This window comes from Synchiropus splendidus, chromosome 16, assembly GCF_027744825.2.
Source record: "Synchiropus splendidus isolate RoL2022-P1 chromosome 16, RoL_Sspl_1.0, whole genome shotgun sequence".
Classification (NCBI taxonomy): Eukaryota; Metazoa; Chordata; class Actinopteri; order Syngnathiformes; family Callionymidae; genus Synchiropus; species Synchiropus splendidus.
The window spans coordinates 19413800-19434226 of record NC_071349.1 but is presented as its reverse complement, the minus strand read 5'-3'; the positions used below and the strand labels follow the sequence as shown (position 1 = coordinate 19434226).

General features: G+C 45.0%; 3 protein-coding genes across 3 annotated transcripts; all 3 read left to right on the top strand.

Moving 5' to 3' along the window:
- Positions 1–2837: 2837 nt before the first annotated feature.
- manba (mannosidase, beta A, lysosomal) lies at positions 2838–9428 on the top strand. Its single transcript, XM_053844846.1, has 17 exons — positions 2838–3126; positions 3344–3438; positions 3595–3700; positions 3772–3942; positions 4051–4174; positions 4280–4449; positions 5023–5133; positions 5251–5405; positions 5469–5586; positions 5661–5747; positions 5846–6013; positions 6082–6300; positions 6732–6896; positions 6965–7109; positions 7174–7316; positions 7416–7676; positions 8601–9428. The coding sequence occupies exons 1-17, from the start codon at positions 2926–2928 to the stop codon at positions 8823–8825; spliced, it is 2664 nt and encodes an 887-aa protein (XP_053700821.1). The 5' UTR covers positions 2838–2925; the 3' UTR covers positions 8826–9428.
- Positions 9429–10012: 584 nt separating this feature from the next.
- slc39a8 (solute carrier family 39 member 8) lies at positions 10013–17859 on the top strand. Its single transcript, XM_053844852.1, has 8 exons — positions 10013–10435; positions 12033–12198; positions 13190–13359; positions 13428–13550; positions 14715–14876; positions 16500–16692; positions 16774–16958; positions 17037–17859. Exons 1-8 carry the CDS (start codon positions 10226–10228, stop codon positions 17181–17183), a joined length of 1356 nt encoding a protein of 451 aa, XP_053700827.1. The 5' UTR covers positions 10013–10225; the 3' UTR covers positions 17184–17859.
- A 644-nt stretch (positions 17860–18503) lies between these two features.
- nat8 (N-acetyltransferase 8) lies at positions 18504–20358 on the top strand. Its single transcript, XM_053845553.1, has 2 exons — positions 18504–18612; positions 19071–20358. Exon 2 carries the CDS (start codon positions 19078–19080, stop codon positions 19738–19740), a length of 663 nt encoding a protein of 220 aa, XP_053701528.1. The 5' UTR covers positions 18504–18612; positions 19071–19077; the 3' UTR covers positions 19741–20358.
- The last annotated feature ends 69 nt before the right edge of the window (positions 20359–20427 follow it).

Below are 20427 nucleotides of genomic sequence, written 5' to 3'. Positions count from 1 at the left end.
GTGAGGTCTGCGGGACGCCACAGGAAGCCACTCATGGGATTACAGTTTGGAAGTGCCTTGTTCAATTCCAGGCCAATTAATTTATTTAAGAATTAAACTTACTTATTCCTGATTTTTTTTTTTTTAAAGGCAGCCTGTTAGAAATAGCTGCAATGAGAGAGATTGTGTGCTAATGTGTTGTCTTGTCCGTTCTAGTCGATTACTACAATATAATAGAACATTAACGCCTGTTTTTAAAGTATAAAAAATGTACTTCTACTTTGATGAGCTTGGTTTTCTTGATGACTTAAGCCAAGACTCAGGAGGAATTCTGCGGTGAAGGCTACATCTGATCTATACCATATGGAAGCCCCAATTACCATGGCCTGTCACAGGGGACTCGGCACTGCGGTCACATGACCGCCATGAGCCAATCGCAGCCACTCATGTGTACCATGGCAATGTTGAAACCGGGCTGCACGGGGAGAATGCTGTTTTGTGTCAAGTCTTTGTCTTTCACAAAAAGAAATGACGTTGATTCCCCGCAGCTGTTTAACTCCGAGGAAATGAACCCCAGATTGAGCAACCAATGCACTGAAAGGACAGCACAACACAACCCTAACCCATGAACAGAGCAGCTGAAAGGAGTTGTTTTTATGAATGACTGCAGTGATGTTCAAAATGACTTTGTCACTAAGGTTCTTCCACCAGTGAGGTTCAATGGTGTGTTAGAGGAGGGCATGAAGAGGTCAAGTCTGACCAGAGGATGAGGAGGATAGATGAAGATACGGGATGGACTTTATCTGGCAACTGCTCATGGGAAACAACTGCATGACAGATAACTCTAATTTACATTTTGAATGAGTAAAAACAACACAATTCAAAGAGCAGGACTTAGGATCTTTTCCTAATTTAAAAATACCTGAGAAAGAATCAAACAACAAAACTATCAACAACAATCATGTGTTTACTTGTGTTAATTTGCAGTGACTTCTTGAACTTTTTGCTTTGCTTCTGAATATCTTCTTTGTTTGAACGTGCATCAGGACAGACAATATTTCATTGTTTATCGAACCAGAACAACACTGTACAGTTTGCAGTGACATGTGCTTACTTTCACAGCTTGAAGATGTGCAGATGTTTTCAAGCCTCCCAGATGTTGCAGCCATCCCTGAGACAGACAAACCACGAGGCGCTCAATAAAGCCTGCGCTGATAATGAACGTGACTTTGCTTCTGACGCTGAGCCTTAAAATGACCATCGATGGCTCCTCCGTCTGTCGCCTTCTCCTCCCTCCCCGTTCCCTCTTTCCTTTATTCTCTCACAGCAGATATACACCTGGGATATACAAACACACAATAAATCAATCTGGCCTTTTCCCTGCAGTCACCAGTCTGGATCTTTGATTGCAACTCGCCATTTGTTCTTCCACAGGATCCAAAAACACAATAGGAGGTAAAGCAATAAAAAGGCTATTGTTTACACACTTTCTCTAAAAAAGAACGGCATCATGAAATAGCATGGGAAAAATACTACTGGCCAGGCCATGTTATCCAAGAAGACCTGACCTTTTGTTCAACCTGCAGCCACAATGATGTATATCCATCCAGGAGGACAGACACCTCTCATCTTAAAATGCAGTCATGAGTGGCGCACAAAGTGCTGTGCTGTTACGCTGCCCATTATTGTGCTTTAGAGAATCTGTCAGAGATTTCACAGCTAAAAATAACTTGAATGAAAGCTGCATCAATGAGTCACGCCGATGACCTAGTGGGAGTGTTTGTTTTAACTCCACAGTTTAGACCATTTCAAGAAACAGAAACATTAATAATGCAACACTGGTTTTGGCGTCTGTGTATCTCGTTATTTATTTATACTTGCACTAATTTTAGCTCTTTTATGTTTGTGTTTATTGTCATATTCGAACACCATTGTGTATACTAAAATGTACTATTGCGAGATTACGTTTAAATGTTGAGATGTACCCCAAACCGTGATGACGAGTCAAACGGCACCAACAACCAGGCGTTGTAATGACAGAGGTCTGCCAGCAGGGGTCAGCGCTTACTCAAGTTTTGTTTGTCCTTGAGTAACCTTTGCAAAACGAAGAACTGAAAACGGACTGTGACGCATCTTCAAGTGCAAAGACGTAATTTAGGGGATTAAAACGGATTTCGCTCATTCAAAGTCAATTTTAATCCACACTTTAATGATGACATGACTTTCTCCAAAAACGTTTTCTTCATTCTTGGTAGTCTAAAGCTCTTATGAAGGTTGTTTCTGTTTATGCAGTTCCGTCATTATTTTTTTTTTTTTTACAGGCCATGATCTATTCTCAGATGCAGGCTTGTTGTGGTTATGGATATATTTAAGACATCATTATGACCCGATCCGAGAGGTGCATGATGATCCCGGCGTTCTGTTACTATGGCAACGCAAGAACATGGACTGCCAGGCTGAGCGGACCTGACAGAGAATGCAAACAGAAAAGTGGACGAAGCTGTTCACTTTTCAAAGGTTCACCTATTCAGTCTGACTTTGCGCAAGCAACACAAGAAGACGCGCGATGAATAACCTCAATAGTCCAGATGAGGGCATTCAATGCTACAGGGCAACCTTCTGGCTAAGGTGTAAATATGTTCAAGAATGGTGCTGTCGATCATCATTTCAAAAATAATTAATAACAAATATTGCACTGGACTAGAGAATTAGTTCCTCCTACAGCTCGAACTTCTCCAACTGTGACCGGCAAACAACCGCAGACACGTGAGATTGTTGACAAAGTTAACAGCCAATCAGGTGCCTGTCCAGCCATGAGCCCAGCATGCCCCGGGCGCAAAGCGGAAGTCTCGCGGGTGGGCGCACGCGCAGAAGCTTCTTCGCTCAACTCAGAACTTTCTCATCTGCTGAATCTCAATCCTCTGCGCATTTACTCCACAGCGTCCTATGGCGTCGACCGGTAGCCTTTTTGTCGCGTTGCTTTTGACCGTTCCGCGTGTGTTTTCTTTAGAGTCGAAACGAGACGAGCGCCGTGTTTTCAGTTTAGATGGGAAATGGAGCCTGGTCAACTCCAACAAGACGGTCTGTGTGAGTGCGCAGGTTCCGGGATGTGTCCACACTGCTCTGCAGCAGCAGGGCCTGATCCAGGTGTGTTGTTCTTCACCCTTTCACTCGCTGTATCATGTAGGAAGAAATGTCGACTGAATAGTGTGCAAACCATGCGATGTTGTGCCTACAAAAGTGTCTCTTAAATTGTCTTGGAGCACGGTAGCACTGCGTCATCGCTTTGAAGTAAACATTCATTCATTTCTTAGTATTTTAACCCTGATACGTATTAAAAATAGTTGATAACATCTTGTTTCAGGATCCTTACTACAGGTTCAATGATCTGTCCTATCGATGGGTCTCTCTCGAGAACTGGACATACACAAAAGTGTTTACGCTGCCTCCAACAATAAGGTTGGTATTACACTAGAATAAGTAGTTATGTGAAGGTGTTGTCTGGATACCAAATATAAACGTTGCCATGGTGCACCATGCCTCTTGCTCAGCTTCATTAGAGATTTTGGATTGTGTTTCTGATGCGTTCCTTTCCCCGGTTGGTCATTTAAACAGGGCGAAACAGAAGGTGACTCTTGTCCTGGAGGGGGTTGATACTGTGGCGACTGTGTGGCTCAACGGTAAAAATCTGGGAAGCACAGACAACATGTTTCGACGCTACGTACGTCCACCAGCTGAAGAGCCTCCTGAACATGTCGTCTGTGTTTAATGTCACATGGATGATTCTCGCAGGACTTCCCTGTCAGTGACGTCCTGCTGGAGGAGGAAAACAAGATGGAAGTGAGTTTCGTGTCTCCGGTTGTGTACGCAGCTGGACAGAGAGCACGCTCTGCCTACAGAATCCCTCCTGAGTGCCCTCCCGAGGTTCAGAAGGGAGAGTGTCACGTCAATTTCCTCAGGAAAGTGAGTTGCCCCCCTTTATATACTCATGAAAGCTATACTGAGGAGCCACTTGCATCCTTATTACATTTGTTTCAAAAGCTGCTTTGAAATCCGACTTGTGATCGGCAGGAGCAAAGCTCGTTCAGCTGGGACTGGGGTCCGTCATTTCCTACCATGGGGTTGTGGAAGGGAGTTCGTCTGGAGGCGTTTGATTTGCTGCGGATCCGCCACATCTCCTCTGTTCCTCTCTACGGTTTGTGCCTCGACGCTGTCAGAGCTGTTACTTCATATTTTTCAGGATGTGTTTATGTGATATGTTTAAACTGAAGACTAATTTATCATCAGACTTGTTTCCTAGATGTGCAGCTGTCTCAGTGGACAGTCCAGGTGGAGCTCTGTGTGGAGGCAGTCCAGACCACAGAAGTCCAGCTGAAGATCTCTGTCCCAGAGCTGTCCTCCCAGGAGACGCTGGCCACTCGCTTCCTGCCTGCAACGACGAGGAGCACGTTCACGCTCCACGTAAACACGGTACCTGCAACACAGAAAAGTTACTGCAGAGTAGGGATACAAAACACACACGCCAAACACACTCTCCACAATGACAATTCTGCACTAAATTCGATAAACACGCGGCTCACTCGCTGCATTGGACCTGCACATATGAACATGATGAGACTGTGACAGTCCACCGCGGCGTGTGACACAGAGCGTGGTGTAGTTGGATATTGGACGGAGCTCCGCTCCGGTATTGGCGGCGGCGTCCTCGTCTACCTGATTGCTAATGTTTCTTCAGTAGCATCTAGGACATGTGTCCAGACTGCTCCATAGTTCAAGTCAACTGTTCAGAGACATGAGATACAGCAGACAGACGGCTCCATTTAACCCCTAAATAAAGCTGAGAGACTGTAGTCTCCAACACATGGAATAGAATGAACATGGATTTATCCTGATAATTATCGCTGAAATTACCACATTTATCGTGATGACTTTATTTGTCCGTATTGCCCATCAGCAGAGATGGTGACGTCAACATTGTCTCACAACAGTGTGCGGTGTCTGTGGCTTTAATATTCTGTAAACGGATGTTCTCTGATGTTTCAGAGCAGCCAGGTGAAGTTGTGGTGGCCAAGTGGACTCGGCGAGCAACCGTTCTACGTCCTGACACTGCAAGTTCTCTTTGAGGGGTCACCATTACTGAGCACTGAACCAAAGGTCTGAGGTCACTGTCAGGTGTTAGAATGTATTTTTTTTTTTATTTTAGCAGCATGTACATGACTGAATGACCCACTCAACTACAATTAAAATTTCCGGTCAAACCTCTCCTCACAGCACATATATTTCCGTACCGTGGAGCTGGTCCAGGAACCCATCGCGGGATCTCCTGGTCTCAGCTTTTACTTCCGCATCAACGGAAAACCCATTTTCCTCAAAGGCTCCAACTGGATTCCAGCTCACGCTTTCCAAGACCGAGTCTCCCTGGATGTGTGAGTTGCCCTGGAGGTCACCACGTGGCTTCAGAGCGTAACCGCCTGTGTTTCTGCGTGCAGCCTGGAGAACCTGTTGCTGTCCGCGGTGGATGCTAACATGAACGCACTCAGGGTCTGGGGAGGCGGAGTCTATGAACAAGACCAGTTCTACACTCTCTGTGATCAGCTGGGAATCATGGTAATGTAACTCCTCTAAACCGCTTCTTCTTCTACTTCAGGTTCCAAGTTTGAATCACAATGCTTTTGTTTTAGGTGTGGCAGGACTTCATGTTCGCGTGTGCCATGTACCCCACAGACAAGGACTTTGTTGAGTCAGTGAGGGAGGAGGTCCTGCAGCAGGTGAGCCCGCCGTGTTTCACCGTCCAGTCTGCGGTGTCTGAAAAGTGAGTAAGCTGAGCTATTGGAGTCACGACCGTAGGTAAGAGTCTGGTCTTCAGGTCCGCCGTCTGAAGTCTCATCCGTCCATCATTGTCTGGAGCGGCAACAATGAAAACGAAGCCGCCCTCGCCACGGACTGGTTCGACATCCCTGTGTCTGAGCGGGACGTCTACATCAAAGACTACGTGTCCCTGTACGTCCACCACGTTCGAGAGATCGTCCTGCAGGTGAGCGTGTTGCGGCCTCATGGACACCCAAGCCCTGCGGTCTCACAGACGACTCGCTCGTCCCGCAGGACGACCCAAGTCGACCGTTTCTGGTCTCCAGTCCGACCAATGGGTTGGAGTCCGAGCAGGAGGGCTGGGTGGCCTCCAACCCGTACGACCCCCTCTACGGTGACACACATTTTTACAGCTACACTGCAGACTGCTGGGACTGGACCACCTTCCCCAGAACTCGATTTGCTTCAGAGTACGGCTTTCAGTCTTGGCCTTCGTTCTCCACCCTGAACCCGGTGAGCCCAAACTTGTGGCTTTATCATCATTTTAACCTCAATTATTTACATTTTCCAATGACTTTTTACGGATTTCTTTGTATTTTCTAGACATATTTTCCAAATATGAAATTAGTTGTCTCCATCATCCTTGTATATTATTAGTAGTACTATCCTTATTATTGATTATTATTTTATAATAATAATATCATTATGGTTTATGATAAAATCATGTTTAACTACAGCTTTTGAAAGGTCATATGTATATATGTAGTTAATGTTAATTTTTGAGTTATTTTGGGGACTGTTATTGCTTCCCTCTTTCTCTCTCTCTCATTTTATTTATTGTTAACTTCTTTTAGTTGTCTGGTTAAATTATGAAGATTTGAATGACTGAGATAATTCTTGAGTCGTGTGCTTGTATGAGACTTCCGACTCCAACAATGTGGCAGGTGTCTGAGGCAGAGGACTGGAGCTACCACTCTCGCTTCGCCTCCCACCGTCAGCACCATTTAGACGGGAACCAGCAGATGTTGCATCAGGCCGCGCTTCACTTTCACCTGCCGAATTCCACTGATCCGCTGCGGCAGTTCAGAGACACTCTCTACATAACTCAGGTAAACGTCGCTCGTCCTCCGCTGACTTGCTCAGGTGGGGTCTGATTCCACCCTGCTTGTTTACCCAGGTGATGCAGGCTCAGTGTGTGAAGGCTCAGACTGAATTCTACCGCCGTAGTCGGAGTGAAATCATCGATGGCAAAGGTCACACCTTGGGCGCTCTCTACTGGCAACTCAACGACATCTGGCAGGCGCCGTCCTGGTCGTCTCTAGGTGGGTCATGTCTGGTTTTACGAGTGAGGATCGAAACCAGGTTCATCTGTTCTCCCTTGTATAGAATTTGGTGGCAAATGGAAAATGCTCCATCATTTTGCCCAAAACTTCTTTGCCCCTGTTCTTCCGGTCGCCTTTGAGGATGAAGAGAAGCTCTTCATTTACGCCGTGTCCGACCTCAGCGACGACCTCTGGCTCAGAGCCGTGGTGAGCTGCCAACACTGGATGATGATGTGCTTCTATCCTTCAGTGACACATGAGTCACTCACTGAATAAAGCTTTTCTTTTCTCCTCCATGTCTCTCAGATCTCAGTGTTCTCCTGGAGTAGCCAGGACCCCGTGTGCACTCAGAGCTCAGGTGCTCTACTCGTTCCTGGAGGAAGTGCGGTGCCTGTCTACATGCAGTCTGTCGACGCCCTGCTGGCGGGATGCGGTAACTGCAACCGCTTGACCTGCTTGGTCACCTTCCACCTGGAGGACAGCAGGGGGCAGCAGCAGGGACCCACCAACCACCACTTCCCCTGCTCGCTGAAAGACGCTCAGCAGCTTCAAAGACCTAATATAACGGTGAGTGTGTGGCTGCATTACGACCACCTGACTAAGATGGTTTGGCTGGGGTTCTCCCTGCACCGCCACCGCTCCTGGATGGCTGTCGGCCCCAAATATGATGATGTGTGACACATACCTGGTGTTGTTTTTGGCTGCTTCATTTAGTTTTAGCCTGATCTCTGCCTCAAGCTGTCATTTCACCTTTTATTAGCTTTAGTCTTTTCACTTGAGTTCACTTTGGCTAAAAGTCTGTATTAATTTTGGTCAGTCATCGAGGGCAGTTCCAGATTCTAGTTTTTTTGTAGTAATCCAGTTCTATTTAATAAATACATGTACCTACTAATGTAGTATGTGATCCTGACGTTTGTGTTCAGCAACTGTTAGTAGTCACCAGAAATAAGATCGGACATTAGACGGGCACCTGATAGGAAGAGATGATAGAATATGACTTTTTCCTTTTTTATTTATGTGTGTTTGCTTGGTGTTTTGCTGGGGTATTTTGTCAGACGTATGTACAAGCATCCATGTTTGTTTAAAAAAACAGACTGGAAAGTAAATGTGTGCCTCTCGCTGTCATCTCTGTTTAGGCTTGTCAACGAAAACAACTTGCTGTTTGACTTACTAACAGTGAAAAAAAACAAGACATGATGTCTGCTCACTTGTACTTTCTGCTGAGCCGTGCGCATCCCTGCATGGGGGACACCATCCCCTCCAGGCGGCAGGCATCAGCCGGCCGTAGTCCCTTTCTCTTTCTCTCAGGAGTTGTTGACGCCAGCCGAACTTTAGGTGGTTCTTTATTCACCAACAATGGCGCGTGGTATATTCAGTTATTTGAGTTATGACCACATTTTCAGACCACGTTGTTTTCCTGACACGATGACTTGGTACTTTCTTGGTTATGACTTGATGTGAAATCCGTGAACTGAACCTTTTCTTCTGCAGGTGAAGGTTCTGGAGGTGAAGAAGGAATTCAGCCTGGTTCTCCACTCGTCCTCCGTCGCTCCCTTCGTCTGGCTCGACGTGGGCCACGTCCCCGGCCGCTTCAGCGCCAATGGATTTCTGCTGCTCTCCAGAAACCGGACGGTCACCTTCACGCCGTGGCGTCCGACCACCGTCGCTGAACTCTCCAACGCTTTGATGGTCACTTCTTTAGCGGATGTCTACTGAGTCATGAGATGCCCTGGCGACTTTGCACACGGCTGACTTCACTTCCTGTGACTTGTGTTTTTGAAACAGGATGTGAGATTGTTCCCTACAGAAAGAATTGAACTTGACATGAATAACTAAATAAAAACGCTGGATCCAGGATTCATCTACAGATGCGCCACTCTCCGTGTTGCTGAAGAAGCTTCCTGTTCTCCCTGGACTTTCTGTGCGTTGGGTGAGTGTGTTCCAACTCACTGCTGCCCCCTGCTTTCCCATTGTGCTCATTGCTATCAGGGAGGTTTCAAGTGCAAAACCAGAGGGAACCGCTGCCTGTTTACAACACACTGCACTGGGAAAAGTTCCCCTTCCGCACAACAGCTCGGCCAGTCAGATGTAAAATGGTCACATGGAATTCATCCAATCAGCACCCGACAATCTGTTGCCTGTTGACATGGTTTTTCACCAGCTGCCACTGTAAACACGGTGTAGAACTAGGTTGATGTAGTATATGTAGGGCAATAATTGTGGGAAAGGAAGGTTATTCCTGGCACTTCGTTTTCCTCCCGCAGTCCAAACACATTCTGAAGTTATTCATTGCCTGAAAATGTGCCCTTTTTATTTAATTTTGACAAATAAAATTAGCAAATTGGGTTTGCTGAGACTCGTCCCAAGGTTTTATTTGGGAGCGACGGGAACCGCAGACTGTGCCCGGGCCCTCAGTGGCTCCCCTCAAGGATGAGCTCCGGTCGTATGACCCGCGTATTTATTGGCTTCTCTCATTTGGGCTGAGGGCTCAATGGGCCGTTTCCTGGGTTTGGTGGTGCCACCTCTCATGAGTCAGAGTCATGACGCAGACGTGATGGAGCGCTTCTCTGGTGTGGCTTGTGTGTCCTAGGAAAACTTGACTCAGCCAACCTCCGTGGAGACGCAGGACCCTTTGATGTGCGCTTTAATTAATTCTGTATGCTGTATGTCGTTTTTTTTTTTTTCAATACCGCCCTCTTGGTGCCGCTCGAGGCGATGAGACGACGCTCGAACGTTTGCTCTTCCAGGTGTAATGGTTCAGAGGAGCGGACGCGCATGCGCGCAGATGCGAGACTCTGTGTGTACTACATCGGCGTCTACACGTGTCTGCCCCGGTGCGCGTGCACGTGCATTCCAGCCCTGCTGCGAAAGTCGGTACAAAAGCGTGCGAGTGCGTGTTCGTCTGCTCTTTGGACCCCAGTCCGCCTCATATCGAGCAGCAGCAGCGGCGGCAGCGGCGGGACGCTTGCACTCCGGGAATCGAACCAGCGCAGCAGCAGCAGCAGCATGGACCGCCGCGGAACTGGGCCCAGGATATGAAGTTGCGCGTGTGAGCGGAGTAGAGACAACTGGGCCGTTTTTGTTTTAATTTATTAAGCAGCGTTTAAAGGGCGAAAATGTGTCTCCTTGTTAGTTTGAGTGTGTTTGCTCTGCTTGTCACTGAGAGCGTTGCGGGGCTGCGAGGTCACGGCTTCCTGCAGGACATTATACAGTTCTACGGACAGAACCAGTCCATTTCCACGGAGCACTTGAAAGATTTGTTGTGGCTGATATCAGAGCGCAGGTCGCCGCGCGTGACGGACGACAACCCGCTGGCTGGCCAGGAGGTGAGAGCCCCGTTTGAAGAGTCCTTTGAAAGCAGAAGCGCCTTTTTACTCTCGCTCTGTTGTAGTGGGTTTTTTTGTTTTTTGTTTAAATCAATATGGCAAACGACTTTTTGTACTTAAATGTGGTGTTAAATGGGTGTTATTCCAGCTACAGCCTGGAACTTCGCCGCATCCGCGTCTTTGTTTACCGTTAGAAAATACGTTTTCAGTCAGTGTTTAAAAACAAATAAATAACAAAAAGAACTAAATTACTTCTTCCTCTTTGTCTCATAATTATAATAATAATAATAACAGGAAGAAGAAGAAGTAAAGGCTTGTAAATAATAAAGTTTATTATTGAAAAAAATATATTCCCCGAACTTTTTTGGTGCAACATCTGTTTTTCTTTTTGTGTTTGGGACATTTTTAAGGAATGAATTATTACATTTAGAATTTCAGATTTCTTAATTTTACTTTACAGACATCACAGAGACAACGTCCCGCAAAAAAAAAGAAAAAGAAAAATGTTGGCAATAGCAACCTTTTTCAGATAGTATTTTAACATAAGATTTTTATAGCTGTAAAGTTTGAGAGTAAATCTGTTTTTGCTACTCGTCCTGCATGCGCTGGGTCTGCACTGGGGCTTCCTCCTAGTTCACGGCCCAGTCGTGCTCAGATTTCTGTTCTCTCTCTTCTTGTCTCTGAACACAACAAAAAATGTTGCCAAATTAGATTTTATTTCGCTTTTTTGCTTCAAACAAAATGCCCAAAATGCAAAACTAAACCAATGACTACTGAATTAATAATGTTACTTAGTGCTTTTTCCTGTTAAAGTACCCTGAATGAGCCTTTTCTTCAGTCCACGTGAGCGTTTCAATGCTGATGCACTGCTGGTGAAACGACTGGTGGATTTGAACCCTTGGGAGTTAACTCCTTTTGCGATTGCCTTTGATAAACACTTTGCAAAAATGACGTAACAACCGGAATCATCTACCCAGGGAGCGGGTTGCACCCTTGTCTGACGGGACATGGCTCTCCACACTGAGCTGCAAGACTCAGCGAGGTGAAGTTGACCCTGTTGCTTGTGTCTGCCTGATGGTCTTTACTGTGTGTGTGGGACAAAGGCACGATGACCCCACTCCTGCGTCCTCCTCACGTCCATCGTGGACCATGTGTCCGGGAGGCGTGGGAACATCAGGTTGTGCAGCGGATTCTCATCATGACGGTTCAATAGTCAACAGAAGATCCACTCCTGACTCGTTTGTCACACTTTCATATTCATTTTCATTGAATGAATGACAAATAGCAGGGCTGTGAATTAGAATATCAAATGTTGAAAACCGGAATATTGGACCAAGAACAGACAGATGCAAAAGCAGCAGGACGAACTCAATGAGCCTCGCCGCCTGAGGCGTTGGAGCCGGAGCCTCACCCAAGAGTGACGTCATGTGAGGGGACACTTCTTCAGAGGATGCTTTAAAAGTGATTTTTACACATGAGAAATTTCGTGGGGTTATGCTAGAATAAGTAACTGACTGACTTCACAGCGATGTTGTTGGACCACAGTCTCAGCTTTAACCGAGCCTTCACACGTCTGGAACTCTCCCTGTCCCCCCAGTGTCCCTCGGCCGAGGAGATATTGACCCACTTTAACTTCAGTAATGTGAGTCAGCTGACGGTGGAACATCTGGGGAGGATCTGTCCCGCTGTGTTGACCCAGGTGCTGCTGCCCTCCTGCCCCCACGTCCCCACCCCCGACCCCCACGATCCCGCCGACTACATGGGTGAGTTGCTTCACTCCCACATCACGCCTCCTGCTTTATTTGTCAGGGCCCCCCCAGCAAGTCAAACACGTGGCGTTGTCCTCGAGGAGGAGAGCTGCAGACCAGAGTTTCAGTTTCAGACTCAGGAAGATGTGATGAATTTATCAGCTCCTTATCTCTCTGCAGCCTCCTCACTCTGTTTAGAAGAACAGAGGACATTCACTTACATGTCAAGAAAGCTGAACAGATCAGAAAACATAAATGTGATTATATTTGATTAGAATTTCCCCCACTTTTAATCAGAATTTAATAGGTGTATTAATATGTTTTTCCATTAATATACATTGTACTTTTTAAAAAATATGACAATTTTGTTGCAGTAATATAATAATATTATTATTAATAATAACCATAACTATTACAGCCATGGAAATTAGTTTGTAGAAAAGCAGTAAAAATTGATATACTACTAATAATAATAACACGCTGTTTATCATTTATTATAATGTTCCCCAGACGTTTTAGGTCTGTTTTATGTTTTAACTTCATTTTAGGAAATTAAATGACACATCACTGACATATTATATTATTATTATTTTTAAATATGAAAGACTCTCTGAATTATGCACAAAAAAAGTAACAAGCCAGTAGTAGTAGTTTAAATCCATGAGTAATAACTACTTTTTATTGAGTTATATTTATCATAATACAAAAAAAAACTTGATTTGTTTTTTCAAAATATTGTCTGTCTTTGATTGAAAAAATAGTATAGTCACTCTGGAATTCATATTTCATCCTTGTTATCGTGCATGTTAGCATATTTTTTTTATTCGGCTAACCAAACAAACAAAGAATAATTGCAATTATGACGCAAACTGTGGCAAAGGATGTCAAAGATTTGTCTAGAAGTTCTTTGGCTAAAAGTGTCAGTAGCTATATATATATATATATATATATGAAGTGCGGCACTGCGATTCCCTCATGACGTGCTGAACCGGGCCTGTCTTCCCAGTGTGGGGCTATGGGTTTGTGGCCGTGACCGTGATCAACCTGGCTGCCTTCCTGGGCCTCCTGGTCATCCCCCTGACCAAGAAGTCCTACTTCCCCAAAGTGCTGACCTTCTTCATCGGCCTGGCCATCGGCTCGCTCTTCTCCAACGCCGTCCTGCAGCTCATCCCGGAGGTCGGCCCGCCGAGTCCTCGCCGCGGCCTCGCAGCCAGCCACTCACGTGTGACGTTGCTGCTCCGCAGGCTATGGGGCTCCATCCTGAGGCTGACAACTACGCTGGCAACTCAGCCGCTGTCTTTGGAGGATTCTACATACTCTTCTTTGTGGAGCGGGTGTTGAAGATGCTGCTGAGGGTGGACGACGAGGTGAGCGACGCTTCTCAGGAAGCTGTCTCTTTCTATCTTCTGACCACTGACTGCGAGCCGAGAGGTCTGCTATTTCATCAGTTCTGCATGTCCTGCATTCAGTATTCTTTCCAATAACGTCGACTTCAATGACCAAAGAGGTCGAAAATGACGAGAAAAGGACTGCGACAGAAGCGTTACATATATAACTGGGAAAGCACGATGAAGTCAGATCTCTGCCAAGCAGCTCATTTCCACTCGCACTGAGATGGTAGCATGCAGTGTTGGGCTGGGAGGCTTCATGAAGCAGCGTCAGTAGGGGGCGCCCTCTGAGCGTCTGTTGAATTGGCTTAGATCAGAGAGTGCCATCTAGTGGTGTCAGAATATGAGGTTTTTGGCATTTGAAATCTCATTGGCATCTTTGATGGAGAGGCAGATGTTGAAGATCATAAAACATGTAACAAAAGGGAACTCAGTTCAATTCAAGTGTTACGTCAATACGATGATGACAGGGAGCGCTATGATGATTAAACTATGCATATTTTACAAGGTATTTTTGAAAGTGACACATATGTACGCAAAATATGTTCAATACGTACTATATGAAGGACCTTTTCACTTGATCAATCGTCTCTAGAAATCGGTTATAAAATGAAAATGGACTCCTCCCAAGAAGAGCCATTCAATATAAAATATTAGAAATTCCTAAGGCGAAAAAATAATATTGAATCACAGACATAAATGAAATAAAATCACCTCTGAAAACAAAACAAATTCTGCGTCAAAATGCAATTGTAAATGTCTGGTTGAAGTTTACAAAATGGCCGCCTCGCTCAAGAGGCTTTGTTTGCATGGAATGATGGAGGAGGACGAGAAAGACGAACAAACATGCCTCTGACTCTGTTCTGCTTGATCCCAAACATCAGTCAGCACAGCATCTGCAGCGCTTCAGAGGAACCTGTTTGTTGATGTCAACAAAACTGACTCATGTGTCATTTGGTTTCAGTTTTTTCAGTTTCGTTCCACCTCCACCAACCATGTGACTCCTGACTGCATGTCCTCCACCTTCACCTGCCTCATGCGCTCTCCTCTCTGTCTCCGTCTCTTCTCACCAAGACCTTCCTCAGCCTGTCCCTCCATGCCACTTCAACACGACCTTTGACCCGTTTCTTCTCTGCTTCCCAGCACTGCCACTTGAGCCCTCCAGAGGTCCAGGACGCGCCTCACCAGAACGGAGATCTGCTCATGATCAAGGACTCCGTCCTTCTCACCTCCGTCAACGCCATCAGTGCGGATAAGAGCAACCCCCTGCCCGAGAGCGCCCCCCCAAACAGCCCGCCGCCTCAGGTGCGCTCCTCACTCACACGCGCCGTTGCTGATCTGACTTATCGGCAACAGCCTCTGGAGCTGATAGAGAATCGCACAAAACACAATGTTATCAGACAGACACAGCAGCCATGATGAGGGCCACATCTTTTCAAACATCCACCCTGTTTTGAAAAGAAAAAACGCTCATGCGAAATCTAACTGTATCAGTGAAACTGAATTGTTGTGATCATCTGATCAGATAAAAACCTTCACCGTTGAAGACAGCTGAAGCCATTTTCTGCAAAAGTCCTGAAGATAAAAATGTGTCTCGATGCGCTTTAGACTGTGGACCTCACGGCGTCTCACGTGTTATCCTTTCTTTAAGGAGGCTGTTATAAAGGCGTCTATATCATTCATGGTTACTCAACAACAGGAACTTGTCTGCAGATCTGCACGTCGCAGATATTGCCAGGTCGATGAGCCGTGACACCCCTGTTTGGGATCAATAAAGTCGCAGAGTTCTGCAGGGGACAGAGCGCAGAGTCTTGGGGGCCTCCTGAATGCAGGATTGTCCACAGGGAGCACAAAGACTCCTTGTTTGGTCGTCGATCATAAAGAGCTGGTTTGTGGCGGCTCATGTTCTCAGGTTTCTCCTTCAGCAAGCTGTCTGTCACCAGCGCTCAGTTTTGCTGTGTGCCAAGGCTACGCAATAGTTAAATGGATATATGACTCAAACACTGCAATAGAGGCAATGTATAGCGTTACATAATGTTTTGAATATCCTCAATGATAAGCAACGGCCAATGTACAAATGGTTTATATCACAACAAGAGCCAAAAAGCCTTTGTAATGCATTTTTTTTACCATAAAGTCAACAGAAGATGAAAATAGTTCTTCTTTTTGGGCTGCAAATGTGTTGAGTATTTGGATGTCTTTCATCCTGACACGAATTTAAGTGAATTGAGGTTTGTCCTCCATGTACTTTATCAATGTTTTAAAAATATTCAGAGTGCAATAGACCCAAAGGGACAGTTTGTGGCAGTAACGTACAGTGTTCATACATAATAGACGCGAAACTATCTGGGAACGGAAAACAAAAAAAAATTATTTCAAAAGGTTGTGTTGTTTTGTTCATATTTTATCACTATAGTCACATAAAGATAGTGGATCGCAGCGCTGCAATTGTGTGGGGTGTGCCGTAACATTGTAAACATTTATATTCTGCCTGCCCAATGAAAATCAATGGGGAAAAATTTAGCACGTTCATAAATCCAGGCAAACCAAGAGGAAAAAAATACACCAAAAACGGATCATTTAAGTTGTTAAGTCAGTTTCCAACCAACCATGAATATTGAATAGAAACAGAAATATGTGAGACAGTTTCAAACAGCTAAACGCTGACTGCTTTACGTTTGATATTTACGGACATTTTTTTTAAAAGTCAGTGGGCAGTGTATCATTTTTTATGGAAACAAATTAAACAGTTTTTTTTTCTCTTAAATAAATACATTTAATAAAGATTTCTGAACATCATAAATACATTTGTCCTCAGGTTACACTGCCTCCAGTCGACCTTCAGAAACTGCCACCAGTCTACATGAGAACAGCAATTGCACTTTAAAAGAAACAAAAATCCTTATTTGTTTACGGTCTCTTTGTCAGGGTGGACGGTTCTCCTGCTGCAAGGGGCCTGACCTCAGCACCATCAAGACTCTGGCCTGGATGATAACCCTCAGTGACGCCGTGCACAACTTCATCGACGGACTGGCCATAGGAACGTCCTTCACCGTGTCCGTCTTGGCCGGCTTCAGCACCTCCACTGCTATTATTTGCGAGGAGTTTCCTCATGAACTAGGTGAGCTCATTCCCACACATGCTCTCCTGCGATTTGTTATTATACTTGAAATTGTATTTGTCTTTCCTCTGTTCTCTGCAGGGGATTTTATGATCCTGTTGAACTCGGGCCTCAGCATCCCGCAGGTCGTCATGTTCAACTTGTTGTCGGGGTTCACCTGCTACATTGGCCTGGTCTTTGGAATCCTGATCGGAAGTAACTTTGCTCCCAACCCGATCTTCGGCATCGCTGGAGGGATGTTCCTTTACATCTCACTCGCAGACATGGTGAGGTCCAGCGCACATGTTCACTGCTCAACTAAGACACCAAACAGAAATCTGTTAATATTGTCTTGATGGATTCAGTTTCCAGAGCTGGACAACATAGCCAGAGGAGAAAAGAAGATGTCTGGCAAAATCGTCCTCTTCCTGATCCAGAACGCCGGCATGCTGACGGGATTCGTCATCATTCTAATGATCACGCTGTACGGAGAACAGATCAGCCTCGAGTAGAGACAGAACCCGCACCAAAATCCAGTCATCGGTCGCTGCTGCTTCCGGTGCTGAATTGTTGGCAAGACATTCACGTCATTATTAAACTGTGGACTTTACTAATGTGATGTAAAATCATCCGGTGCCATGCGGAGCTGAAGGCTCAGCTTTTGGCTCTTTTGTTTCCAAATAACAAAAGAAGAAAATGAGGAAATGACTTTCTTGACAAATATATTTCTTGGTATAAAAAATGTGCTGCCTTTTCATTGTGTAAAGGAAGATGTCGTGCCATATGAATCCGTGATATTTGTTTCACCATTCCCTCCATACAATATTATTCTGGAGTTTGAGGTGTTTGCAACTGTTTTGTCACGGTGTTCTGACAGGCCGCTGACCTCTTCAGAGAGTCCCAAGCAGCTGGGATTGGCTCCAGCAACCAAAGACTCCAGCCAGAAATAAGCAGAAGAGATGAGGATGTTAAAAAGAAAAAAACATTAAAAGCTCGACACAAGTCACTTCATGGCGAGTCAGTATGAGTTGCTTTGGTTGAAGAAATAAATGCCAAAGAGACACCATTGATTTTCAAGTGTTTGTATGGACGACAGCAACAAATCTGTGTACAAAATATGATACAACTTCCAAATGTGATTTCAACCATCCAAATCTGCGGGGAATAAATTACATGTCACAACTGAAATTAAAAGCCTTTTTTGCTCTTGTATGATTGTGTTTATACAGGGATTTGTTTAACATTGTTAATTGTTGTTGTTTATCCATGATTTCAAATGACAATTCTCCAATGGTTTGTTAGTTTAAACTGCTGGACTTGGTCCACTATGCATTTCAGCACTACTAGGACTAAGTTGAGAAATCCTCCCCAGACTGAAAATCCCATGTTCACTCCTGGTCCACAGGTCAAACACTCGAAATAACAGTAAATACATATACTACATAGTGCGACGGCGTATAAGGGCATCTCATAAATAGCAATAAAATAGTAATAACCATCATAATAATATAATGAAATTAAAAAGAATTAACGATACAAGATTTAAGTGGTAATATTACGAATTTTATAATACTACGACTTTAAATCACATGATATTTCCACTTTAAATAAATATTACGACTTTCAAATTCTTCGGCGTCTGTTTTCCATTGGCGAGAGGAAGGCGAAACCGGAAGTAGTTCAATCCGTACATTTCCATTCTACTCAAGTGACGACCTACGTCAAATGTTTTTATGGGGTTCGTATTTTTACAACGTTTAAAAGCATTTTGTTTGACATAAAAGCTTCCTGGTTTTTTATTTTTATTTAGAAAAAGCCACTCGGTAGTGACGTCAGAGCTATTGAATTCACCCACTTTACGGGGAACCTTGAACGCGTCCAAATCACAGCGTCTTGGAAGTCTGGTGTGTCCCGGGACTGTGGTCGTGTTTGTGGTCACAGGTCAGTCTGGCGATGAGTCGGTTTTCTTTTCGTTACATCGCCAGGAACTGTGGAAGTAATGTGTGGCGTGTTTGTCAAGTAGCAGCTATGCTAGCAGTTGCTAAAGGCTACTCACAGTCAAGTAACTGAAGCGTGCAGGTGTAACCTGTAAGTATCTTCGTAGTATCAGACGCCGTCTGCGAGCCGTTTATTTTGTGAACTAAACGTTGACATAGGGGGAGTCAGTTTGTTCGCTGTTCCCCCGTAAAAAGATCAACAATTAAAACACGTGTCCAGGGGTCAGACAAGGTGAACTATCAGTTCGGTAATAATAAAGGTGTGTGAGAAGGTTTTTGTTTTTATTTTGTATTCCATTCGGTTAGTTTTAATGGTGAGGTTCAACAGGTTTGCTGGTGGTCACTGCTAATGCCGTGGTTTGCAGCAGTTCCCCTCTCATGCGTTGTCCTTCCTGTCTCTAGGACAGAGATGTCTGGCTTTACAGTCCGGAAGTATCAGGACGAGGATGCAGAAGCTGTAAAGGAGATCTTCACTCTGGGAATGAGCGAGCATGTGCCCTCATCGTTCATGCACGTGCTGAAGCAACCGCTGACCCAGATGGTGCTGATGTGCACCTTCTGCGCCCTCCTCACCAGCTCCAAGTCCTTTCTGCTGCCAGTCTTGGCGCTGACCCTGGTCCTGGCAGGCTGTCGCCAGTTTGTCGTCTACTCCTTCCACAGGTACATTGAAACCTCCCTGGCCAAAGACCTGAGCAACATCACGGAGGTCTACCTGCAGCAGAAGGACTCGTGCTTCTGGGTGGCGGAGAGCGAGGGTCGTGTGGTCGGCACCGTGGCGTGTCTTCCGAGCGAGAACGCGCCTGAGTGTTTGGAACTGAAGCGCATGTCTGTACGACGCAGCCACCGCGGACGAGGGATTGCCAAGGCCATGTGTGGGACAGTGGCCGAGTTCACTCGGGACAGGGGGTATGCTGCTGTGGTCCTGTACACGTCTGTGGTCCAGACCGATGCACAGAAGCTGTATGAGCATTCTGGCTATGAGCGGTGCAGAGAGTTCTGTGTCCCCGAACTCGCTGCCAGGATCATGAACTTCACTCTGATCGAGTACAAGCTCCAGTTGCATCGATGCTGAGCTGAGCAAGTCTAGAAGGGGAACTGACATTCCACAATAGTTGTCGTCTTAACAGGCTGTCACCCAAATAAGCTGTAAATACATCCTTAGTTTGGATTCCAATGTGATGAACTGACTACTGTTGTTGCACTGTATATTTCCTGATGCCAAACAATTCATCCTATTTTTCTCTTTGTCTGTTTTGGCACTGTCATTTACATGTTCTTGTAAAACAGACAAAAAGCTTTGGTTGCAGTTACAGTTTTTTTAAACCTGTAATCCATATTTATTCTGCTCCATTCTTGCATAGAAAGACAACACAGATGACAGGAGAGAAATCTTTTTCATGCGTACTTTGCTCAATTGTCCGCAGGTAATTCAGTATTAACAGTGACTGATGGGAGTTTGTTCATAACCTGCTCACTGAGTACAATGACCGTTTCCCTTCATATGTCTAGTCTTTCCCCGAAAGTGTGGCGATGCAACATGCAGCGATAAGAAATTAAGATTGTTTCATTAATTCAATTTCAAATGATTGCTATTGCAGTGAATGATTTAAGCAACATGTTCTCATATCCTCAGGGATACAATTATTTATACCTCAATTGAATCTAATCATGTATATTTTTAATAAACAATATAAACCCTCACAGAATTCTTTTTTTTTTTTCATCTTAAAACAATGATTTTGTGACACATTTTAAAATG

Excerpts from the sequence above, each read along its gene's own strand:
- manba (XM_053844846.1), top strand. The coding sequence starts at position 2,926 with ATGGCGTCGACCGGTAGCCTTTTTGTCGCGTTGCTTTTGACCGTTCCG. Across the intron at positions 3,127-3,343 it reads AGCAGCAGGGCCTGATCCAG|GATCCTTACTACAGGTTCAA; the intron begins GTGTGTTGTTCT and ends ATCTTGTTTCAG. Across the intron at positions 5,406-5,468 it reads GACCGAGTCTCCCTGGATGT|CCTGGAGAACCTGTTGCTGT; the intron begins GTGAGTTGCCCT and ends TTCTGCGTGCAG.
- slc39a8 (XM_053844852.1), top strand. The coding sequence starts at position 10,226 with ATGTGTCTCCTTGTTAGTTTGAGTGTGTTTGCTCTGCTTGTCACTGAG. Across the intron at positions 14,877-16,499 it reads CAAACAGCCCGCCGCCTCAG|GGTGGACGGTTCTCCTGCTG; the intron begins GTGCGCTCCTCA and ends TCTCTTTGTCAG. Across the intron at positions 16,693-16,773 it reads GGAGTTTCCTCATGAACTAG|GGGATTTTATGATCCTGTTG; the intron begins GTGAGCTCATTC and ends TGTTCTCTGCAG.
- nat8 (XM_053845553.1), top strand. The coding sequence starts at position 19,078 with ATGTCTGGCTTTACAGTCCGGAAGTATCAGGACGAGGATGCAGAAGCT.